This window comes from Petaurus breviceps, unplaced genomic scaffold (genome assembly GCF_028583685.1).
Source record: "Petaurus breviceps papuanus isolate PSGF00001 unplaced genomic scaffold, PetGlider_PUasm1.0 185, whole genome shotgun sequence".
Taxonomy (NCBI): Eukaryota; Metazoa; Chordata; class Mammalia; order Diprotodontia; family Petauridae; genus Petaurus; species Petaurus breviceps.
In genome coordinates this window covers 17494336-17520429 of record NW_027185797.1, presented here as the reverse complement: position 1 = coordinate 17520429, position 26094 = coordinate 17494336, and the positions used below count along the sequence as shown (strand labels likewise).

The window sequence follows — 26094 nt, the reverse complement described above, 5'->3', positions numbered from 1 at the left end:
CGTGTCTGACTCTTTATGACCCGGCGGACTGTACCATGCAATGCTGTCTGTGGGGTGTTCTTGGCAAAGATACTGGAGTGGTTTGCCACTTCTATCTTCAGGGAAGGCTGTCTTAGAGATCATTTAATCCAGTCCCTCATCTTATATATGAAGAGACTGAGGCCCAAAGGGCTTGTGACTTTTCCAGTCATACAGCTAGTTAGGAACAGAGTTTGGCATCCCTCACCATCCTTTGCAGTACACCAGTTTGAATGTTCTAAAATATCATTCTTTGTGACAAGTAAAGAAAAGCTTTTTGAAAAAAACTTTCAATTATTTAACAAGGGTTAATTTTTTTATTTCCTCTACCTGTATACTTCAGCAGAGGGATAGGTAGTATCAGGTACCTTTTAAAAATATAAGATAGTGAATCTCAAACTTCTTTATAAAGATTTTTAAAAATTAAAACTTTTCTTATCTCTTGTTGACTTTTTGTTTTAAAATGTACTTCATAGGATTGGTAGTATAAACGGTGATAATCAACCATTTGTTCTTTCCCCTCAAAATTGACACCCTTAGAAATCTTAGGGTTTTAATTATAAGTTCAATACTGATGACTTACAGATTTTTTATACAGCCTTAATTTCACACATGTACTTCAGGTCTATGTTTCCATTTCCCCACAGGACATTTCCTTTTTGAATGACCTAATATTCCCTCAAACTCAATATTCAAAACTAAATTTACCATCACCCTATTCCCCTACCCTGAAAAATCCAGCTTTACATTTCTACTCGTAAAGGCATCACTGTTCTTCCAAACTCCCATCCAGGAAATTGTCGTCTCTGATATTGCTGTCTTCGTTGTCTTTATCTTGTTACCAATATAAAGTTCCTCCAGGAGGCTAGCATTCTTCACTAGACCTATAACGTGACTATAATCCATATTCTTTAGTTTTTTAGATAGGGTGGTCCTAGGATGTTGTTACACTCAAGTTTCTCCTTGAAAATACAGGTGTATATATTGATTAAGCACACAATATTAAAATATACATTAATTGCTTTGGGGAAAATTTTAGCAGAAATAAATATGCTAGCCTTGAAGTAGCTTTGTTTGCATGGGAAATTTTAGCTCTAACAGACTACAGAAATCCTAACCAGCAGTTATCTGTAACAAACATGCATATGAAAACAAGAAGAAAAGGATATTATATTTTTCCAGGGATTCCAGTTAATTTTGGGGTACCAGGAGTCAGGGTAAGATTCAGCCAATTCAAGAACAGAGTAACAGAATGAGAGTGCTTTGCCAGGGACCTAGAAATGGCTGATAAAAGGCACCTGATACTACCCAGTGGCTTTGTTGAAGTGTACAGGTAGAGGAAATCCAAAAATTAACCCTTGTTAAAAAGATATCTCTAGGAGAGAATAGCTTCCTTAGAAGTCTAGAAACCTCAAGCCCCAAAAGCCTCAGTTACAGTAAAGAGAGTGTTTTATTTTCTAGATTTATGCCCCCCTCAATCCTTCCATCAGTTTCTGATGCCAAAACTCATAGCCTCCTATCATCTTTTACCACCACAAGGGGAGACAGGAATATGCCTCTCTACCCCCACCCCTTTTCCTGGCATTGGATGGATGGACCAAATTAATCTATCTCTAGGAAGGAGCTCTTCTCTGTTATTTCCCGCGTTGCTTACCTCTTCCTTGAGGTGGGAGAGGTAAGCCTGCACCTGTACAGGTAAATCCAGCTACATTGTGAAGTGTGCTGTCCTCTTTAAAGGACAAAACCAATGAATACAAAAGAAACTCTCCCCATCTTGCTTAGCCATTCCTGCAGCCCCTTCACAAAAGCCCAGGCACCCCTTCCTGAGCCCTCTGTTCTGGCTAAGCCTGTCTCCAGAGGCAGATGAGCTGCAGTAAGATGTCAACACATTTGCTTCCTGACCACATCTGTCCACAAACACCACTTCCCAGCAATATACCCAGTGGGTCACCAAATCCAGGCCAATCTTCCACAAAATTGTTTCTTGGATTTTTCCCTTCTTTTCCATCCTTACTAACACCAACCTAGCCCAGGCTTTCATCACCTGAAATAGCCTTCCTTTGGGTAACATTTGTCTTGTTCAGTTTGTTTGCGTTTGTGTCCCTCATCTTGTTATAGTGGCTCCTCACTGCCTTCTAGGAAATTCTTTTCTGTGGTGTCCGGGGTCTTTGTCTTGTCTTCCTGAACCCAGGATCTGTTAGTCCACTTCCACATAACTGTTAGCAACTAATCTAGCCCACAGGTCCTCTCCTTTATAGCACTTAAAAGTGTTTAAATCACACAGTTTAATGCTTAATTATAAATTATGTTAATTCTGATTATTTCTGGTAAGTGCAACCCCTGATTCTCCAAAAGCATACATTCTAGTAGGGTCCAGAATTAGGCAATAATGAAACAACCAGGGCGCCTCTCCTCCTAAACTAGAGAATGATTTACTTTGTAAGGTCTTTGGTGGGACCTTATGTATCCAGGCAGGATCACCTGCTTCTCCCACAAGTCCACTGTAGAGCCCAGACCCAGGCAAGGAGAAGGAGGAAAATCGTGTGCGAGATTTGTTAGAGTCGGGTAACATAGGTACATGTTGTCATCGTCGTCTCCTTCATTATAATAATAGCTAGAATTTATATAGCAGTTTAAGGTTTGCAGTTATCTTATTTGATCCTTACAGCAGCACTGTGGGCTATGTGTGTCATCCCCAATTTACAGATAAGGAAACTGAGACTCAGAGAAGGGAGTTGGCCAGTGTCACACAGCTGTCTGAGTCAGGATTTGAACTCAGGTCTTACTAATTCCAAATTCCTTGTTCTGTCCACTGTGTTACTTGGCTGCCTCTGTCTTGTACTTAGATAACTCAGCTCTTAATCCACTACCGTGTCCAAGTTTTGTTTCCCAAAAAGGATTGTAAGTTCTTTGAATATGAGAATCGTGACTGACACTATTTTTATTTTGCCAAGCAACAATGGAGGAAACTCTTGGAGGGGTTTGTTGAATGTTTGTGGTTGGGGCTTTTTTATTGGTTAGCCTTTAGATATGAAGTAATGGTGGGTGGCAACTGTGTTCTGACATCTCCCTGTGGCCCAGCACATGGGGCTGCTGAAGTGTGCAATTGCTAGATTCGATCTACTTTCTGAGGAAAACATGGTTTGTTTTCTTAATTGAACATAAAGTTCTCTGCCTTTTAATAACAACTGCAGATGCCATGGACATTTTTATATGTTAGGTGGAGTATGAACAGTTGTTTTTCATGGAGCATTAATCCAAAGTTTTTCTTTTTAATTCTCAGAAATCCAAGAAGGCCTCCTTTGACCAGGATTCAGATGTAGACATCTTCCAGGCAGACTTTCACCCCGAGCCGCCATCTCTTCCTCGGACAGGTCGCGCCAGAAAAGAAGTAAAATATTTTGCAGAGTCTGACGAAGATGTTGATTTTGCAATGTTTAATTAAGTGCCCGAAGAGCACTCAAACATTTTCAACGACTACCTTGTGTTGTCTTTTTGTCTTTTCTGTCGCAGACTTTTGTACATTTGACTTATTTTACTGTGATGATGTAATAGATGGTTTTTATTATTGTGTGTAGGCCTTTTAACATTTTGTTCTTACACATACAGTTTTATGCCCTTTTTTACTCATTGAAATGTCATGTATTGTCTGATTGGCTTGTAGAGATGTTCTAGGCTGCTGTGCTTAAGCACATATTTTAATTGTCATGGTTGCAGACTAAGAACCTGCTTTTTGAAATGAAATTTAAACATTAAAAATGGAACTGTGTTACCTGCCTCTTTAATGAAGATCAAACTCAAGCTCCCACACACCTTTAAAATAAATATATTTTATTCTTTGCCAGGAGACTCCATGGAAAAAGGTAAACAGTATATGAACATAGAAAGCATTGTTAAACAATCTCAATGTACAAACAGAGCCAGTGAAAGTACATCACAGACTTCCTAAAATATCGGGAAAAAAAATCCACTAGTGCTTAAATGAGACCTAAGAAACTGACCCTTTCATCTGTTAACCACTCTATCACAGTCAAAAGAGACAGATTCTCTGCCCATGCCTTTGGGAATTAGTGATAGCCCCTTGGCATCAAGGAGGTTGGAAAATCCCCACACCTGACATGACTTGCAAAGTATAGGTGGTAGACCAGCCTACCCATTGTCCAGTGACATTTCCCTAATGGCTTGTGAACAGGTAAACAAAAACATCCTAACACTGAAAAGTGTTTCTGCCTCATCGGTTGTCCTTACTGTAAAAATGCAGTATCTCTTCTCCTTAAACTGTGTAGTTTTGTCATCAAACAAGTAATAAACCACTTCTCATTTAACGTGACATTAACAGTTGGACAAATGACATTGGATTAAACTGAGCTGGCACTTATGCTGAAGCAGAAATCTGTTCTGCTAGTGCAGCAAGGTCAGCTACTTGTTACAGGGCAACACGGGATCAAAGATGCAGATTGACAGCATCAGAAAGAGCCAGGACAAGTTTCCATACGAACTAACCCAGAATCTTTTAGCCTTCCTTGTCCAGATGTATGTTCCAGTCTTATGTTGTTACCCGGGTATTACCGGAGCATTCTGGGAAGGCAAGACCATGTCTCTTTAACCTTAACTGGACAAGGACGGTCGCCTTGTTTTTTTCATGACCTTGACGTCGTGGCTGTTTGGGGTCTACAAGACAAAAAGAAAGCACCACGTATCCAGTCGAGAAAGAGCAGAGCCAGCCATCCGTATGTACAAAGTCCTTAGAACTCTAACCAGGGTTTCAGTCAGGTGGAATTGGTCTTGTCATGCAATCTTGAGTGTTTAGAAGAGAAAATAGAAGCTTTTAACGAATTTCTGGTTGCATGAAATGGCTGATTTTAACATTTTTAGGTCTGTATTTCTAGTTAGGAATCAAACAGTGAGGAGTATATATATATATATATATATATATGTATATATATATTTATATATTGGTACATATGAAAACTTCTTGGTCCTTCTTGAATTTTAATATATCTTTTCAGTTCCAAAACTAAGCAGCAGTAAAAAAAAATTTTTCTTGCTTTTTAAATCCGGGAACAGAAGGTAGTGGGGAATGTCAGAAGTGACTGGAAAATGTCTTATTGCACCAGTGGGGACTGCCCAACCCCACTGTTCTCCACGGAGTTGGGTGAGATGCTAGGACTGTGCTCCGCTGTATTGCCGCTGGAACTTGGTGTCAGGGGTTCGTGTCCTTCAGAATTCTCCAGCATTTCCTGAATAAGAGGGGGCATCGAGCCAGGGATTTCCATTTTCAATGTAATCACACGTTCTGCACCTTTGAAAAGAAAGCAAAGAAATGTGCTGAAGTTGTGGCACAAGGCTTTATTCTTCTCCTCTCCTAGGCACACCAACAGAAAGGATTGTAGGGCTCCCTTCACAAAGACACTTCTTCCTTCCTACCAGATATTACCTATCCTGTGAATAATCTGGTTAGAAAAAGTAAACAAGCAGATGCCTCTTTGTGTGTGAAGTTTTTAAAGTGACCACAAATAGTTTCCACAAATTAAAAAAGCCAGTAGCAACATGACCCAGATTATTCTCTCCAACAACATGATGCTAATTGCTAATCATTTTTGAGTTAGAGAATTTTTCTGTTACTGAATGTACCTTATTCCTTTTCTTTAAAGAGAGGCAACAGCTATTACAGCTTCCCAACTTGGAAACTAACACAAGACAGAAAATTGTTCTGATAACACACAGAAAGTCGGCCTTAACCACCTGAATTTCCCAGCTTTACAAGCATTCACTCATCTGTACTTTTGTAACTCTGTAAGAAAACACGTAAATCCAGAAAAGCAAGGGGCCACTCCAGTAGAGATACTGACATGGGGTGACTGGGATCAACCCTATAACCAAAATATTTCAGAAGCAAATTGGGGACTTTTGGCATCACCTAAAAAGATGTTGAACAAGAATTGGCCAAAACCTTGTTTCTCTTAGAATTAACTCAGCAAACGGAACGTGTGACAGGCCAGAAGGGAGAAATCCACGTGGTTCATAAATGCGTGTCAACTGACCCAAACTAGAACATTATGGCCCAAAGCCTGGTTCTTCATTCCTTTTTTTAGGTTGTTTGGAGAAACCCCAAATTGGATTCTATGGACCTTAGAGCACTTGCGTATTACAGATGATGAAACTGAGGCCCAGGCAGGTTGTGATTTTCCTTAAGATTATAAAGTGAGTAGAAAAAGCCAGAACTCAAATCTAGGGTCCTTCCATTCTGAATTCCATGAAACCATGATATGGTGCTATAGAAATTAGCCACTTTGCCCCTCCCCCACCTCAGTACAATAAATGTGTTTACAGTAGAAACATCTGACCATGATTATTCTTTCTGAGAACTCATCATGCTATATATGTGTGCAGATATCTGTCTACTGCTTTGCTCATCCATTATGCTATTTCCCCACCTGAAGGATTTGGTGGTAACTGTAAGTGAAAAATGTTCTCAGCCTCACACTGGGAGGCACACTTTGTTTCCACTTCACAGAACTGAAAAAACAATGCCTAACAAGGCCATACCTGTTCCATTCCAGAAGGTACCTGTCAACCTTACTGTATGCAACCCCTCCAGGCATGCAGTGAGCCTGCTGTCATCAGGCACTGCTCTAAATACAGAAGCGGAAGGTGGCACCCCAAGGACCACAGCTCCCCCAAACCCATAGCTGCTTGCACAAGCTAGTAAATTTGAGCAGGTCTCCAGAGGCAAGGTGCCATAATGATGAGATGAGAAAAACAAGCACTTGCTACCAGTGATTGCTGCTGAATTTCTCTCAACAAAAGCATCCCTAAACTGTGCCTTCACCTCACCCAAGTCCCCAGTTTTTGGCTTCAGGCACTTCTGTAATGGCTTGCACCATACCTGCACTGAAAATCACAAGGCACAAGATACTTCTCTCTTTGAGGAAGGCTGTTGGCACATGCTTACTATAGATGTCTTGAAGTAAGCCTGCCTGCAACAGAGAGCCCTGTTCTGTTTGTTTCTCGGTTCAGTTCCAATCTGGTTCTGCCATATACAGCCCAAACAAATTGAGCAAATCCCTTCCCCTTTTTAAGCCATCATTTCTTCACACATTGAAGCTGACCTCCAAGGTTCTTTCCAGCTTCAAGAGTATACAGATTTCCATAAATAATGTGTGAAAATCTAGACAGATGTACAGAAGAAGGGAATTCATGTGGGAGGCAACCTAATATGTATAGTGGGTTTTGAGTACAGAAGGTAAGTTTGGTTCCTGGCTCAGATACTTTCTAACTGTGTGATCCTGGGCAAGTCACTTAACCTCTGACTGCCTCAGTGGCCTCAACTGCAAAATGGGGATAAGTAACACCAGCTTCACAGGGTTGTTGTAAGGATAAAATGAGGTCATACATATAAAGTTGAAGTGCTATGAAAATGACAGTTTATTATCATTAATAAGCACCTTCATGAGACCTCTCCCTTCTGGAATATCAAAGAATAGCTGCTTTTTTTCTTTAAAACAGTCATTTAAAAAGAAACAAACTCATTTTTCTGAATTTCAGTATTCTCAATGTCCTGTTGCAATTAAGTGGCCTCAGTTAGCCTTGTAAAATTTTAAAACGATATTTTCATTTTCGTCATCTTCAGTCAACAAGCATTTATTAAGGACTTTGTATGTGCCGGGCACTGTTCTAGGTGCTATAGTACAGAGACAGAAACAAAAGAAATGGTCCCTGTTCTCCAGGAGCTGCATCTTCACCCTCCTGTCCCCCACTCCTCTGACACAGCCAGCACTGGAAGAATCCTCTGTTAGAGAAGAGGAGAACAGGACTCTGAGATCCTCTGGGTCACACAGAGTCAGCACCAGGACCCAGAAAGACTCCAGGGCCGGCATTATGCCCCACAAGGAAAAGACACAGAGGTTTTCTCAAGTTCACAGTTTTTTGTCCTGATTTATCACAAAAAAACCCCACAACATGACAAGCAACAGCAACGTACCCTTTGCACTAATGCTCCGGAGATCTGTGATTTTCATGAGGATCTTTGGAAACATGTGAGGCTTGTTGGGTCGCCTCTTTCTGATGTAAATTTTCAGTGCTTCCAGCAAAGGTTCTTGTAGCTTATCCACTTTTATTGGTTCCTCCAGGTCCTGACGATCTAGAGACCAGGAAGAAAATATACAGTTACTGGGGACAGGGTGGGGCAGGAGTCTCTGATTTCATTAATACAGGGAATAATAACTGGCTAGACACTCCTTCTGCCAATGCTGTTGACCACCTCTGCATCTGAGTCTTGGAGAGTTGTCTAGCGCAGTAAGGGGCCAAAGTGACTCCTGAGGCCAGCTGCCTATGTTTGTTAGATGCCAATGCAGTCATTAGCAAGGTTAGAAAAGCAGCCATGTATCTATCTGCTGGTGGCAGGATTTCATCTGCAGCCCTGATAAATGAATTCTCACCTTTCCTCTCCCTCTTGTCCTTACTTGGCTGTTCATCTTAAAAGCTGCTGGGAACTTGGCCCCTCTGAATTTGGTGGTGCAGTCACTTTTAAAATTTAGAACAAATGTGCCAAGTTGGACATCGGATGAGAGATCACAGAAGGAACCTCCTAAGCCATTTCATCATTGTTCAGCCTCTGCTTGAGGGCCTCCAGTGAAGAGGAACCCACAATCTGTCCAGGCAGCCCAGCTCAGCTTTGGGGCTGCTCCAGTTGTTAGGAAGTTTGTCTTTACATAAAGCCGAATCCTGCTTTTTCTTTAACTCCCACCAAACTAGTGTTCCGCCACTCTTCCCTTGACTAACTGGTTTAAGTGAACTTTCTGTACTGGCCAGAAGATGGCATTACAGACTTAAGAGACTGCAAATTTGGGACTGCTTTAAAGAAGTGAGCCCCTTTATTAAAGTCATTATTATTTGTTTAACCGTTTGTGTTATAGTTACTTTGAAATGCTAATATCTCACTGGAAAGAGGACTCCTCACTCTAATGGGGCAACAATGAACCAAAAAACTCCAGTTTTTGGCACACATCCGTGGGGACTAACTTAGTATCACGCTGGAATTCACCAAGCCATCAATAAGGCATTCCTGGAGAATTCGACAATAGTGTAATCGTACTTAAAAAACAAAGACAAAAATGATTTAAAAAATAAACCTGCAGTACTCAGCAAAACAGTAGTTTTGAATCTTTAGAGAAGGAGGAGAAAGACCCTTAAGTATAATCATTTAGCTCATAAGAACAGGTCAAAATGGAACAAAAAATAATCTCCAGATGATCTCAGCTTTCTTCCTATGCCTCTGTCTCCTGAAAAATAAGCCTGCTGTCGAGATGTGGAAGAGGCTCATTTTTCCTTCTCCAAGCTCGAAGACAGGGGCCCCTTATGAGTAGTACCTCCACAGATTAAGCAGATGGCACTAAGAAGGCCTGTTTCTGTATCATCCATTTCCAAAGGCAGGAGCTGATTGGCAAAGGTGAACACCAGATCAGTGAGAGGTCCAAAGCCGGCATTGTGCATCTGGGTTCGATTTAGGGTAAGGCCGTCGGAAAAGGTCATCGTATCTTGTTCAGGTGTGTATCTTGTGCAGATTCTAAGAATCTGTGGGGAAAACAAAACTGAAAACGTTAGGAAGGAAACTATGAAAGAGACACTTTACAGAATTTAATAAAATAATAATTTGCAGGGGAAAAAATATCTAGAACATCAAGGTAAATAATGAGCAGAAAAGGAAGGAATGAGAAAGGAACAGCAGTCAGCAATCATCAAAACCACTTGCTGTCAGATCAAATGAGATATTTGTAGAGCTTTTGGCATAGTGCTTGCCTAGAGTAGGTGCTTAATAAATGCTTGTTCTCTTCCCCTTCCCCTTCTCTATAAGATTAAAAAATAGAAAAGTCCATCAATACAACAGATTATACACGGGAAAATCAAAGATAATGGAAGTTAATAACTCAGTATCCAATAAACTCCAAACATAAATTTCTTGGGAAAACATACTCTATTTTATAAGACCATCCGGGAAAATTGAAAAGCAGTCTGGCAGAAATTAGGCTTAGACCAGTATCTTATACCATATTCCATTCTAAATTCAAAATGGATACTTGACCTGAATATTAAAGATCACATGAAAATAAGTAGAAAACAGGTCATATGCCTCTTAGAGCCATCACAGAGAATGAATCTTTAATTAAACAAGGGATAGAGTCAGTTATAAAAGACAAAACAAGTAACTGATTACATCAAATTGAAAAACAAATGTATCTCGGACAAGCAAGACAGTCAGCTGGAGAAAATTTTCTGTCAGATTTTTTGGATAAGAGTTTGATATCCAAAATATTTAGACAACTAACAAATATATAATACCAAAAGTTATCCCCCAAATAAATAAATGGTCAAAGGATATGAACAGTTTTCAAAAGACGAATTGCAAACTATTTACCACCACATGAAAGAATGTGCCAAATCACATATAATAAGAGAGAGCCCAAATTAGACTTTTGGAAGGAATTCTTCCTCATGGGAAGACCTCAGACGTCCTAGTTCTTATGCCCAAGTGATGTGGAAGTTGGAATTAGTCAAATATCTCCCTGAGAACAGATTCATTTGTAAACAGCCAGAAGAAGAACCCAAGCTTTATGATACACCTGACCTCACCAAAGCATAAATGGAACTGTTGACTTCCACTCTCCCCTGGTTCCGACCCAACTATGAGCTGTATTGGTCATTCAACCTCTACTTTAAGATACCTTCCTTCCCCATCCTCCCTAAGAGTCCACTATATCCTAAAGCGGCCCATTCTGAATGGCTAAAATTGTTAGAAATTGTTTTCCCTGGCATTAGGTATAAATTAATTGTCCTCTTTTCAAATTCAACCTTTGCTCCTGATATTGGCTCCTGGGACCTAAAAGAACAGGCCCAATTTTTCATAGGACAGCCCCTGTCCTGCCCAACTCCTCATCCAGTCTTCTCTTTTCCAGGCTAAATGTCCCCAATTCAGTCAGATGATCCTTATATGGCACAGGTTCAAGACCCATTTACATCTGTCTCCTGAAGCCTCTCCCTTCATTCATGGCCCAACTCAGATGCCACCCTCCTCCATGATATCATCTTTTATCGACCGTTCTTCCGAAAGAAACCATCTCTCCATCTCCAGTTTCTAAGCGCATTTTACTTAGCCTAATGCTAACTCCTCTATCACAGTACACTTGGCATTGTACTTATCTGACTAGGTCTACTACTAGGTCTGACTCCACACAGCAAAAATGCATAGAAACGTTGAGCTTCTTCAGGGCCCAGTTGGTGACGTTTTCTATCTTTGTGTCTGTAGCATACTGTGGAATTTAAAGAGTTACCTTCCTAGGACAATGAAAAGTCATACGGTACACGTGAACACAGAACACGTAAGGAGCTCCATAGAACTAAAGGAAAGGATGTCATTGAAGAATTATATGACTGAAGAAAGATGGGCTGGTCAAGTAATGAGAATACCAAAGGATAGCCATGTGCTGCCCTGTTATCCTTGCATATCAAGAGAAAGCAAAGGGAAGTTCCAACATATTGGATGGACCTTCTACGGCAAAGTTATAGGAAGACATGGGCATGAGTCAGGCAGGATGGGAAAGCATGGAAGGGCCATGATTGAGGTCACTGGACAAGAAAAGTTCCAGAGATGAGAATGCACATGCATGGGGGTATTAGAACATGCCTAGTACCCAACATGGTGCCTTGTATGTATGCATGAATGAGTGCTGAAATGCGTTTTCTCTTCAGTGACCTGTTATTTCAATTCTTCCTATTCCTTGTACTCAAAAGTTCCATATCTTAATGAATAACTATTGTGGATTTTTTATGGCTATAACCTATTGGCCACACAACTGGTGATGAATCTTTCTATACTTAACTGGTTGGGTCTTGAGATGACAGTCATGATGCCAGTCTCTATTCAAAGGATTTCCAGCTTGGTAGGAAAAGCCATCAACCAATTAATCAACAAACATTTGTAAAATGCCAATTGTGCGCCAGAAACCGTTCTAGGTGCTGCGACTACAAAGGCCCTACTCTCAGGAAGCTTACATTCTATTAGAAGAGACATCTATAGTGTATGGAAAATAAATACAAAGTAATTTTAGATGGGGAAGACAAGTACTATTTGGAGCAACCAGGTAAAGACCTACCATAGATGACAGTCCTTGAGCTGGGTTTTGGGGGATCCTAAGGAAAGGGAGCACGTTCTAGGCAGAGGGGACAAGCTAAGCAGAAGTGTGGAGACTGGAGATGGAATATCACATGCGGGATGGTAGGGAGGCAGATTTGGGTAAACTGAGCAATGACTGAAGGGGAGTAACATAAAATGGCTAGAAATCTAGGTTGGAGTCAGGTCGAGAAGGACTTTTAAATGTCAAACAAAGGAGTCTGTGTTTGATGCTAGAAATAGTAGGGAGTCACAGGGAGGTGACGCTGTCAGACCTGGGCTGCAGCAACATCACCCCCACAGGTTCTGCAGATACTGGATTTGCAAGGTATTGGGGAGGGGGAGGAATGGACAGGACTGGAGGCAGGGAGACCAATGACCTGGCCATTCCAATACTCCAGGCCACAGGTGCTAAGAACCTCGAGTGAGGTGGTGGCTGTGAGTGAAGAGAAGGAAACGTGCGGGTGAGATGCTGGGGAAGGAGAATCAGCAATTAATTTAGACAACAGTCAATGGTCACCTCTGCACCATGATGAAGTATCAAAGGAACACTTCAGAATCCACAGGGGTCAAATGTATGTGTGCTGGGGATAGAATGAGTGAAGTCTAAGCTTACAGCTTCCTCCAGCTTTGTAAAGGTACCTGGTATTTGGGCAGAGAGATGGTGCAGTGGACAGAGAGCCCAGTCTAGAGTCAGGAAGACTCATCTTCATGAGTTCAAATCTGGTTTCAGACACTAGCTGGGCAAAGTCATCTAACCCTGTTTGTCTCAGTTTCCTCATCTGTAAAATAAGCTGGAGAAGGAAATGGCAAATCACTCCAGTGTCTTTGCCAAGAAAACCAAAGAGTCAGACAAGACTAAAACAATTGGACAGCAAAGTGTCTGGCTAGTGCCCAGAGCCCCTTACACATGTTTTCTCACTGGATCTTCACAACAGCACTGGGAGGTAGGCACTATTCTTATCCTCATTTTACAGACGAGGAAACAGGCTCAGCGAGGCTGTGACTTGTGCATGGTCCTATGTCTAATACCCCTCAGAAGTGGGGTTTGAGCTCAGATCTTCTTTCCTCTGAGGTCTAGCGTTCTGCATCCCATGCTGCCTCCCTAAAACTCTCAAGGGGAGACTGTGACATCAAGTTCAGGAACTCGCTCGCCTTGGCAGCTAGAATCCAGAGCAGGCACAGAGGGCAGGAGACCCTCCTAAAGAACAAGACAAATGTGCTTTCCATCCTGGCAATCCCTGTGGCATTTCCTGAGGAATTACTTAGAATAAGTCAGTTGTTTGGGCCTAGAAACGATGGTGCTTGGGCACAGCGTTCCTGGGGTTGGGGAGGGGGTGGGAGAGGTGAATCCAGTTCAAGCCAAACACAAACATGTTGATTCAGTCTCCCTGTTTATTTTTTGTCAGCCCTATTTACTGGGAACAAGCTACTAAACAGCTCGGCGTGCCAGCAGGACTGTTCACCTCGCATTGAGTTTCTCTGAACAGAAAACAGAGTGTGCTCACACCTCTCCTATCCACCACCCTGTGGCGGAAATAGCCTGGACCTAGAAGCCAGGGGCAGGGTACCAAGCCCAAGTCACTGAAAGTCTCAGAATCTGTTCCTTCCTTTGTAAAGTGGGGGCAAGGCTGGGCCTGAGCAGCCCCACTGGGAGGAGGGAGAGTCACCAGGATGCCTCCTTCCCAGGAGAGGCTGCAGGGCGGGGCGGCTGTCTCCAAGCTCATGTTTGCTCTTGGGACAGTGTTAGGCGGGAAGTTGTTCTTGGGTCATTTCAGTCACTTCTGACTCTTCCTGACCCTATTTGGGGTTTTCTTGCCAAAGATACCAGAGTGGTTTGCCTTTTCCTTCTCCAGCTTATTTTGTAGATAAGGAAATCAAGGCAAACAGGGGAAGTGACTCACCCAGGGTCATACAGCTAATCAGTGTCTGAGGCAGGATTTGAACCCAGCATATATTGTTTTATACCATCAACTGAAGAATGTTGTAGTTAGCTTTAAAATAACTCCTATTTAGACCAGGCTTTAAAGTTCATAAAACAATCTCACAACAATGTTGCTTCCTCATTGGAGAAGTTGAGTAATCCAAAGTTAAGATCCACGTAGAATTTTCAAGTTTCACAAAAGGCCCCCGTTTTGCAGATGAGGGAAATTGAGCTTGGAATATGTCAAGTGACTTGCCCAGGTTCCCACTGCTATTAAGTGTCTGAAGTAAGATGTGAACTCAAGTTTTTGAGCCCAATGGTTGCTGACTTCACATGTGGCACTCAGTACACTCCATGTGGTGTGAAAGGCACTTAAAACTAGTCTTACATGGTGTACACATTTGGCAAATCCCAGGATGGATCTAAGGTTCTTTTAAAGGGCCCATCCCAGGCATCACATCTCTAGGGGTCAGTTAGTACGTGAATATCTGGGCAGATCATGTGCAATTATATATCCAGGACCTGCAGAGAATCCCTCTTGGTATTCCTCGCCTCAACTCTGGCCCCATTTCCCCCATAAATGGAATCCTAGCATTATGGGTTTGTCCTTCCTAAGGTGGTCCTTTTTAGAACAGAGCCTATGTTTTGGGACGTCTCCTTCTTTTCACATGCTAGTTAGTACAAGATGGCCATCAAAATACTATCTATTCCTCCTTGGGCCTGTCAAGACATGAGGCCAGAGAAAGGACTTACTAGGTAAGAAAGTGAGAGACAGTCTTTAGGGGACAAGATGGGGAAAGTGCTGTGTATGGATGTAGGCATCGAGTGATTATTTCGACAGAAGCTATTCAATTTTAAAAATAATCCTAAATGTTGCTACCCCGTCATGAGCCTTATGACAAACAGAAGAACCTGGGCTCTAAGATTTCAGAGGAACACTCAAAGCCTGGTGGGAATGGGGGGGGGGAGGTGGGTAAGCAAGTCTCCCAAAGAAACTCTTACCATTGCCAAGACAGTTTTGCCTCTCAAGAGAAACTGAAAAGTTGATTTTTGTCACACCACAGTCAAATGCCACTGGCAGACCCACAGTTCTCTTTCTTGATTCAAATGCCCTTTGTTTGAAAGAATGATATTTTATCTGGAAACATCAACAGGCAGGCCCCGTGAGTTGGCTAAAAATAGCAGAAGTCTCCCAGACTTGCCCAAGGGGGACCTAATCCCATGAGAGCCTCCTCCCAACAGAGGATCTATTGATCTACAACATGAATCCCTCCCGAGATAAAAGGGCCATCTTGGCTTTCAGCAGTGGCCAACCAATGACAAACCTTCAAATTCTGTAAACCCCTCATGAGCCGGACGCCAAAATCCAGGGGTCAGAAAGTCTGCGTTAGGAGGGACCCTGGGCCTAGCTTCTGCTTGGACTTCCATCTGCCATAATGCATCAAAGTTTACAAATCTTCTCACAAAAGCCTTTTAAAAGAGGCAGTTTGTTGCTTCCATCTTACACATAAGACGACTCAGGATCAGAAAAGTGAAATTCCTTGTGGAAGGTCACACAGCTGTTAAGGTTCAAAGCCAATGTTGTTTCTAATCTCATAAACACGTAAGAAAGTCTAGATTGGATCTGTAAAGTATCAAGTGAGGAAAGAGGTTGAGGTTTTGGATATCTATGCACAAGTGGAAAGCAACACTGGTGTGGTCAATAGAAGGCTGGGCTTGGAGTCGGGAAGGCTGGGTCCTAGTCACACTGACAGACTGTGCAAAACACTACCCGCCCTCCCCCCACACACACACACCAGTGTCCCAAGGGCTGGGTTCCAGTCACACTGAATGACTGAGCGTACACAACACCGACCCCTCTCAGTGTCCCAAGGAGCTAAGTCTGTAGGTTACAGATGAGTGGCTGATGTGCATCAATGGAAGGGCTTCCATGCCAGGAAATCCACATGGATGAAATTATGGATGCAGACCAGAAGAAAAATAAAAAGTCACAAATATACCTCTAAGTGATTCACAAAGTTTTCACTAGTGTACCAGAGCAGAGTAGCCTGGGAGGTCCTCAAGGGCAGGCCCTGTGTCTGAGTCTAGTAATTACCGTCCATTCCGAAACGCTCAGTGTAATGTTATGCATCTATACAAAAGGTACTTAGAAGCATGGGAGGAAGTGTGGTCCGGTGGGAAGAGCTGTGGCCTGTCAGAAGACCCAGGTTCAAACCCGGTCTTTAACACTTAACTACCTGTGCACTCTCGGGCGAGCACAACATTCCAGAGCCTCTGTTTCCTCATCTGTAAAATGGGGCATTGAACTAACTGGCCTCTGACCTTCCATCTCATGCTAAATAATCCTACTACCCTATGAGAGGGTTGCCCTCAATGAGCTTTAAGGGACGGTCAGCTCTAAATTCAATAGCCTACTTGATGACCAAACAAGGCATGGAAGAGAGTTAGTCATAACTCCATCTCTTCTCACAGCTAGGTGATTCTGTTTAACTCTTTTACAGGGGGCAGGAAGGAAGTGGGATGGGCTGCCTCAGGAGGCAGTGGGGTCCCCCTCACTTGAGGGCTTCCAATGGAGCCTGGGTGATCCCCTTCCATATGGAGGGTTAAGAAGACGATTATTTTTCAGACACATATTGCTTCCAAATCTAAGATTCTGGGCCCTGGGGAAACAAGGTGTTTTCCTGAAAGGCCAATGAGTCATTTTCCAACCACTTTCTTGATTATCTGACTTTTGGCCATACCTCCATTGACTGGTTGGAATCGAAAGCCTCATGTACTTCTGAGCTTTATAAGCTACAGCACAATTCTCTCTGGCAAGGAAGACTCTGCTCCAGCCTGAATTTACAGCTCAGGGATCTATACTAAGAGCGTTAGAGAAGAGCGTTTCACTCCCACCTCCATCAGAAGAGCAAAGCAGAATGCTGCTGGTGAACAGGACATGGTCTGGCCTTTTCAATCTCGAGCCTAACCAAGAGGGGCTTGTTTTCTGAGCCACAGAAAGGAAGCCTGGTTGTTTCCACGTATCTCTGGATCTTTGGGTCTCTATGTCTAAGGGGAGATATCTAAAAATGATGGTGCTGTGAGTTATACCTGTATCACATAAATACAGAACACTCATTTTACAAGGAATCTACAAGAATGTTGCATGGCCTGCTGGTCTACCAAGAGCCACATTTTTGAGTTTTCTTCACCATTTTCAAGGCCAGGGTTGGACAGCTCCTCACTGGGCTAATGTGAACAGGTTATGCTCTCAGACTCATCTCCTTCCTTTAAAGGATGATGACACAGCATGAAACGGAGAGTAGGGGGCTGAGGCGGTGTGGAGTGGAGAAGGCTTTTCAAGATGTTAGACAGTAACATGTTACAGAGTAATCTGTGCACAAAATAATAAACCCTAACCTGCTGGTGAATACCCAGGTGAGCTGTTTAGAGATTATGGGAAGGAGGGAAGGAGAGCAGAGCCAGAAGGACTAGAGGACAATGGGACTCTGGGCTTATCAGTGATCGAGAACTAATCCCCAAGGCAACAGAGTCCTAGAGAAGAGAAAAGACTAAGCAGAGGTCATATAGACAGTAAGTAAAGGGACTCGGAATGGCCACCAACACCCTAATCAATGTTTGTTGAGCTAAATCATCATTGTCATTGCTGTTATAGACCATTTCTCCCTATTCCCTTTCTAGCATTTCCTAGGGGACATTAGCCTTCTCAATGCCAAGTCCAGCCTTCTATCAATATCTCTTTTTTTGTTGTTGTTGCTTTTTTTTTGGAGGGGGGAAGGCAAGGCAATTGAGGTCAAGTGACTTGCCCAAGGTCACACAGCTAGTGTGTCAAGTGTCTGAGGCCGGATTTGAACTCAGGTCCTCCTGACTCCAGGGCTGGTGCTCTATTCACTGCACCACCTAGCTGCCCCCAATATCTATTATTAAAAAGGTTCCAGTTGCCACTAATCACTGGACTTCCTGGGCCTCAGAAGAGTTCATGAGAATGACACATGTCCTTAGAGCTCTATGAATCATATTGGACCCAACTGTGCATATTGGTTCTAACCGTAGAGGGTAAGCCTCTTGAGGGCAGGGACTGCTCCACTTTTGTCTGTATCCTTAGCAACAACCAAACTTTATAGCACAAGGCAAAGTTAAGGAGGCCCTTACACCCTTGGAAGAAGATCAGAGTCCTACAGGATGGGTAGACATGGATGGGCTATGAGCTGCATCCATGGAAGGAGTCCCTGAATTGAGGTCACAGACCCCCTGGGGAGAGCACCCCTAGCATTTCACCCAGTGCCTGGAACCCTGCAGGTGTTTAATAACTGTCTCATGCAAAAGGTGGTGCTGGAACTGAGTCTTGAAGGAAACCAGGAATTCTAAGAGGTAAGGTGGAGAGGGAGTGCATTCCAGGCATGGAAGATGGCCAGGGTAAAGAGCTGCATGCGGAACATTAGGAAGACTGTGTGCAAAAGGCAATTATGGGGCTGGAAGGGCAGGCTGGGATCAGAGCGTGAAGAGCTTCTGATACCAAACTTACGAGTTGACATTTGATTCTAGAGCTGATAGGGAGCCATTGCAGTTTATGGAGTGCCCAGGAAGTGGCACAGTCAAATTTGTGCTTTAGGAAAATCACTGTGGCTGCTGTGTCCTTTGATGAGGGCCAGGTGCAATTCTAATTCTTCTGACCCTGGAGCGTTTAGTAATTCACACCTGTAGCAAATGGCACTCCTTGGCATAAATGGGGTCAGTCACTCAGGCGGCCTCAAGCCAGCCCCCACAATTCTGCCCAAAGTTCATGCCTCAGCCACTAAGGCCTGGGAACAAAGTGGGGCTGGCTGTGGACAGGTAGTTCTGTATCTCAGCAAGGATGTCTGAAGCTGGTCAGTCTGTCAGTCAATAAGGATCTATTAACTGCTTTCTATATGCCAGGCAACACACTCAGCACTCATGGGAAGAATCCTAAGGCCAGTTTCAGAGATCTTCCCCTTCATATTCTATCCCCTCATGCACGTTGTGCTGTGGGTAAAGACAACATCCGAGGATCTCAGAGCACCCCTCCTTGCAGGGGTGATGGGATGGCTGCAGGAGAGTGGGATTTAAAATCAGAAGGCTGAGTTGCAGTCATTTATTACCCATGTGGTCCTAGAGAAGTCATTTCTAAACTTCAGGACCTTAATTTTACTGCTGAGGAATTAGTGCTCTTTACACCACAGGGATATTATAAGGATCAGATAAAAAAGAAGGGAAAGGAAGAACTTCTGTGAAGAGGAAAACATGATGTGATTGCCAACTACCATCATTATCATTAGTATTCTGAGTATTAATAATAATGTAACAGGTCGGCCTAACCATCCACACAGGAAAAACCAATGGGATGAAAAAATCCCCATTGTCCAAATTACCACACTGAAAATCAACAAGCTGGACCCCAATTTAACAGCGGGAAAAGAGACTGCACCGCTCACAAAGCTCCTTCAGTGACCCTAAAATTCTCCCTGAAATAATGGGTCATTTTTTTAATGACAATGTTATATGACCAGAGGTTGGGGTTTGCTCAAACTTGCCCTCAAAGACTGACTGTTAAATTTTCTGTGGGAGCATTTACACCTTGGAAATCAGCAACTGCAATAAATCAGGACTTGGTGGATTGTTTTGTTCATTATCTAGTCTTCAGAGAACAATGGACAGAATGTCAGTGATGCAAAATAAACTTGTAAATGGGCCTTGCAGCTTCATTAGTTGAACAGGGAACTCCCTGTTGAACAAGAGATCTCCCTGGGACAAACCAGACCAGGGGCAAAGAGGGGAATTCCCTTGGGGACAAAGTGCCCTTCCATTTCCCCCACTGTGAGGCTGGCAGAGCCAGGGCAGGGACCCATAACCTGAAGTTTGTGAACTCGTTTTAAAAACATTTTAGTAACTGTACTTCAGCATAATTGGTGGCCTTGGGCATCCCATGTCGTATTTTATTTTGTGCATTTAAAGACAGTATTCTGAGAAGGGTCAATAAAGGGCTCCATATCAGAAGAAGGCTGAGCATCTCAGAGCTAGGGCTTTGAAGGAAAGAGAAGGCACATCCTATTTACAAGGGACAGAGCCCTGGCTGGAGCCTTGGGGCTTCTGGGTATCCCAACTGGCAATGAGAAAGGAGATGACCCAAGAAAAGCTTTCAGCACCAAAGCTCACCTTTGGCACTATGTCTATGTCCAGGGACTCTCCTTTAGTGGGAACTGTGGGTGCTCTTGGAAAGTTGGCCCTTGGAGGTTGGGGAGTTAAGAAGGAGGGAATGGAAGGGAAGTGGATGGTACCCATCTCAGGGTTAGAGGTCACTGAGGACACAATCACCAACAACCCGAGATTCTGTAGAAACTACATTTAAAGGACCTGACATTCTGCTCTCTCTTTCTAGGGACACAGAAGACTTGACAAACTCTAGCTTCTTGTTCTCATTCCTTGTTATTTCTATCACCACACCCCAATTATCTTTCAATGAAGTTATCCAGGATTGCCCAAGTATGGGGCAGCTGCTTCAGGGAAACCACAGTCCTTGAGGAGAGACAGAAGCGGGAGCCTAAACTCAGGGGGTCCCCAGGATGAGCTCCCCTTCTCCATCCCCACTTGTCCAAGCAAGGTGTGAGAAGGCACCTACCAAGATGTCCAGGCAGGCTGCTTTCAAGAGGGTGATCTGATCTGCGATGGTCAAACTAGTGAAGCCTGGCAGCCTTTTAGCAAACTCCACAATTTTGATAATGCACTTTGTGGCCAGCTCACTGAACTTGTCCCAGAGGCCCAGGTCCAGGCGCACCCGATGATCAGCACTGGAATTCTGGCAGTGGAAAGGAAAAAAAAAAAGAAGAAAGAAAAGCATCAATACAGGCTCTTGGTTCAGGGAAGCCAATGCTTGCTTTGCAAATGAAAACAAATACATTAAAAAGGGAAGGAACCAGAGCCTATTAATAATGGGCCAACATTCCAGGCATTTTCAACCAAGTTTCCTGTTGGGGTGATGTTGATTTTAGGCAGTATCTGCCTCTAAAATTCTTGGGATGTTTCGTGATTCATCATAATTGATGTGGCCACATGCACTCAGTCAATGAGGGAATTTAAACATTTCCACATGGTGTGGAACCTCCTGCTGTGGGGAAGCCCTTGAGAAAGACTTTCCACTAGAACCCCAGGAAGGCTGAAGGAAGGAGTCGGGTTGTTCTGTACCCAGGAAAGCAAGCTTTGTCAAAATATCAGGGCCAGGGATTTTTGACTCAAAGAATCACACAGAAAGGTCATCTTCTGCAGCTAGTGCTAAACATCCTTTCTGCTCCTCACTGGAGGTGACCTGAGCTAATCCCCTTGACCTGGCGAGGCCTCAGTTTCCTCATCTATAAAATGAGGGTATTGGACCAGATGCCCTCTCAGCACATGCACACAGTAGGAGCTTAATAAATACTTCTTGTCTTGACTTCCCACTATAACATTCTTTGGTCTAAGGTTTCTTCCAATTTTGAATGATATATTCCTATGAACAAGCTGACTGCATCTCTAAATGAATTCCATTCAAATAGTACATCAGCTTCTTTTAGGGCTTCTAAACCCTCAAGACTCCAGACAGGAATCACTGAATGCTTTAGCTGCAAAATGAATTGAGTTCAAATCTGGCCTCAGACACTTGTCTGTGTGACCCTGGGCAAGTCACTTTACCCTGTTTGCCTTAGCTTCTGCATCTGTAAAATGAGCTGGAGAAGGAAATGGCAAACCATTCCAGTACTTCTGCCAAGAAAACCCTGAATGTGGTCATGGAGAGTCAGAGATGGCTGAAATGATTGAACAACAGCAAAGGGAAGAAAGGCTTCCCTCTTTTATTGCCCTATGCCAGGAGCCCGGGTGGGGGGATGTCGGAGGAGAGAGCTACCTGCTGCTGGGCTGTGATCTTGGAAAGACATAGGGCCAGGGGCTGTTGAACGTCTGTCAATGGCGCATCTGCCCAGCACATGAATGAATGCCGGCAGCCGCAGGGATGAGATCAGTATTTGGAGAAGGAAGGACCCGATGATTTGGAGCTGGAAGCGACCTCAGCTCTCACCAAGCCTGGAGAGGGGAAGGGAGCTGTCCAGGTGCCCAGAGCACTCTGGCTCCTGGGTGTCTCCTGGGGGTTTTCTAGACAATTCATCAAAATGTCAGCTCTGGAGTCAGGCTGTCACAGAGGTGTGAGGGATGCTCGGGGAAGAGCTGGGTGATTTCTTCTGTGATAGACCCTCCTGTGAAAGATGAGTCTGAGGGAAGGAGACCGAGAACCCCAGTATCTCCTTGGGCAGTCGAAAGAGCATTGAGCCTGAAATCCCAGATCCCGAGTTCAAATCCCTGCTGGCAACTTCCTGCAGCCCAATTATGTGTAGGCATGCGCTCTGTTGAATTATTTTACATTATTATATAACATTATATATAATGCTTATGTATTATATTTAATTGTATGTAATTATGTCTATATTATACAGATAATCTAAACAATCTATATATATAATATATTGTAAATAAAGTGATAAAATAGTATATATGATTATATAATTAAATGTAACTACCTATATTACATATAGAAGCTCAATATTCTATGTTCTACTCAATATTTTACATTATACTCAATATTTTACACTACACATAGAAACATTATATTTAATTATATAATTGCATATACTATTTCATGTAACAGAAACATGTTCTATATAGAATATATAGTATAGAATATATAATACATACTATAGTATAGCAAATAATTAAAATAGTATAGAAATTTTTCTTTATGTAATATAGAAACATTATATATAAGTATAGGAATATATTATGAATAATTGTGCTATATATTATAAGATTTACAATATACAATTTCTATGAATAATATACTTTACAGAAACATATTTATCAAATATAATTTATATAAAACATATACAAAACATTATATGTTATATAAGCAAATTCATCTATATTATAAATGTATAATAAAATATATAATGTTACATCATATAATATATAATACATTTATAATAAATATAATTCCACATTATATAATATATTTTATATATAATATGAAATCTATTATAAAATATGTATATTATCTAAAAATAGAATTTTATTTAATATACAAACATTTTAATAAATAAATATGTGTAAATCATATTTCATGTTGCATTTTGCATATATTTCTGTGCAACTGCATTCCTGCCACAGAATGTAAGCTTGCTGAGGATAGGGGCTATCTTGATTGCTGTCTTTTTACCCACAGTGCCTACAGTATTTGGCGAGTAACAGTCATTTAATAAATCTTTGAGGGAACTAACAGATGGCAATCAGAAGGGAGCCATTCTGGGCATGGCAGATGACTCCCACAAGGCGTGGCTATGGCAGATGGAGCGCCATGTTTAAAGAGCAGCCAATGGGCCACCATAGCTGGAAGATGGCATGCATGGTGGAGACCATGGTGTGAGGACTGCCCTAGGGGCAATTCCCTCTCCTTCCTCAAAGTACCCTCTATTTACTTATCTGTGGCCATGTTCTACCATCTCATGCTTTTACATTCCTTGAAAATAAGCCCTGCTTCATTCTTGGGCTTTGTACCCTTCTGGAAGATGTCTTTTTGTGGGGACCTGAGCTTTCACTGGTGTAGGGAATCTTCCACTGAGGAAATGTCCTCTCCCAGTGCAGAATCTTGGAGAGACACGCTTAGAGCCCCGAGAGATCAAAATCATCTGCTCAGGTCACACAGCCAAGATGCATGGGTCAGAGGCCAGACTTGAACCCAGGGTTCGACCCTGAGGCCCGTTTTCTCTCCACCACACGCTGCCCAGGTCAGAGCAAGCATTTCATAATTGTTTACAAAATGAATAAAGACCGGGGGAGACATCATCTTCCATCCTCGGGGCACCTGAAGAACTGTGTACTAAGGCACCATCATTTACATTTCTCCTCAAAGGGAAGTCAGTCTGTTTCCAAAACGTGTAGTTTCTGTTAAAAGCCTTTTCAGTCCTTTCCCTGCCTCTACTCTCCTAACACAAACTGTCTCTTGGATGCAAGTCACTCCTAGTCTTCCCAAATTCTCACTGGATTTCTTAATCCAGTTAACTGTTGACCTTAATTCTGAAGCCCAAGACATAGGAAATAACACTTATCCTGTCACTGCTCAAACCACCCCATGGGTAGAGCTCCCTCCTAAAGTATTGTCCCGGACACAGAAAAAAAATACCTCCTGGATCCCCCAAAGGATGGATATTCAGCCTCCTGGGAGAGAGAAATACTTTATCCTTCATTCAATAAGCATTTAGTAATCACCTACTGTGTATCGGGAAGGCTGCCAGGCATTGGGGACATAGAGACAAAAAACCAATTGCCTTCAATGAGCTCACATTTTAATGGGAATAGGAAGGCCGGATAAGGTGGGGAATCAACATCTGGGGCTCTCTGGTGGAATGGAAAGACCACACTATGTAGAGGACCTTGGTTCGAACCCCAGCTCTGTCATTTTCTGAGTGTGCGACTCCAGGAAAGTCCTTTACCTTCTATGGGCCTCAGTTTCCTCATCTGCAAAATGAAGGGTTTGGTCTCTGGACAACTATTTCTAGAAACTGAAAATCAAATTGCACAGATTGTACAACCTGTTTTAGCTTCTTCTAATACTACTGCTGGCAAGCAGGTGGAAAAGTCAGTGTTTGGAGCAAATTCCCCAAATTCAGATGGTCAGCCACTAGGTACGGGATTCTCCAATTACAGAGCAATGACACCATGAAAGAAAATAGAAAATATATATATAAAGTTAATGGAAGGGGTAGGGGGGAAGCAGCAGTAAATGGGAGGATGAGAAAAAGGCCTCATGGGAAAGACGGCACCGCTAAGGGAGGGATTCTGATAGAGAGGTGAGGAGGGGGAGCATTCCAGACGGCTGGGGGCAGAGGCGGGGATTAGCTTCTTTCAAAGGCATGGAGACTGAAAGAAATGTCACCCATGAGACTTCCGTGATGCTGAGTGATGTCATTAGCCCTAGCCTTTCCCCTGCCATTAAAAGCCAACCCTGGGAACTAATCAGACCAGAATCTTATTTCCTGCTCCCTGCTTTTTTCAGTTAAACTGGCCAGCAACAAAATTCAAGGAGAAAAGTTTATCTAATCTCAGAGCCCAAAGAACCCCCACCCGCCATCCTGCCTATAAAAAGGCTGCCATTGGTTTGTCCACTTAAACATTCCTTTCGGGGAGTGAGTATGTATCCTTTCGATTCATTTTATTTCATCCTCAAGGACCTTGGTGAAATACAGTACACTGGGGGGGAAATAAGATCAAGATGTGCGACCATTCAGACTGTAATTAAATTTAATAGGCAGTTTATCCAGTTCATAGAAAGATGGCATGGTCCTGAGCCGCAGAAAGTGGAGCCCCAAGCAGGAAATCATTGTACAATAGGGTATCCATCTGGAAAAAAAGGCATCGGATGGAACCAGCGAGTGTGAACGAAATCTTCATCAGCATCATATGAGGCTGCTTTATCATGCCACGGTGCTGGCCAAAGGGACTCTGATGCACCTTCCGTGAAAAATAATGCCCAACTGTCTTAACAGAATGTAAATCCACTCACGATTATGCAAACGGAAGGTAAGAGGCAGTTAATAAAACACAAAATAACTCGGTGTTTTATGAGACTGGCTGCTGGATTCATAGGCCTGGGATGGAAAATCACTTATATTTTATCTTCCAAATGCCACAAATAGCAAGCTTTTATCCATTTGATGCAGTAATGAAGGCAGAATCTGCTAGAAAGAGCCAACTTTTTTTTAGCATCATTCTTGGGTAGATAACAGTGAAAAAGGAGGCCAAAAAATAGGAAGGGGTGAGGAGAAATTGGGGGTACAAGCAGTGGGGAAAGCCAGGCAGACAGTAATGGGAGAGGGTGGGGAGAGACTGGGGTGCAAGGAGTGGGGAAAGCCAGGCAGACAGTAATGGGAGAGGGTGGGGAGAGATTGGG

At 42.9% G+C, this 26094-nt stretch overlaps 2 protein-coding genes across 11 annotated transcripts in view; one reads left to right on the top strand and one right to left on the bottom strand.

Moving 5' to 3' along the window:
- The window catches only part of TOP2B (DNA topoisomerase II beta), a 69687-nt gene extending 65900 nt beyond the window's left edge, over positions 1-3787 (top strand). The window contains exon 35 of the mRNA XM_069088503.1: positions 3302-3787. Within this exon, the coding sequence (XP_068944604.1) occupies positions 3302-3463 (162 nt within the window). The 3' untranslated portion in view covers positions 3464-3787. The remainder of the gene's footprint in view (positions 1-3301) is intronic.
- A 41-nt stretch (positions 3788-3828) lies between these two features.
- RARB (retinoic acid receptor beta) overlaps positions 3829-26094 on the bottom strand; it is an 802273-nt gene continuing 780007 nt past the window's right edge. For all 10 annotated transcript variants that reach the window (XM_069088506.1, XM_069088508.1, XM_069088509.1 and 7 more), the window contains 4 exons: positions 20749-20925; positions 9390-9594; positions 8003-8161; positions 3829-5320 (listed from right to left, as the gene is read on the bottom strand). In XM_069088506.1, coding sequence (XP_068944607.1) covers positions 5124-5320; positions 8003-8161; positions 9390-9594; positions 20749-20925 — 738 coding nt within the window. In that variant the 3' untranslated portion in view covers positions 3829-5123. The remainder of the gene's footprint in view (positions 5321-8002; positions 8162-9389; positions 9595-20748; positions 20926-26094) is intronic.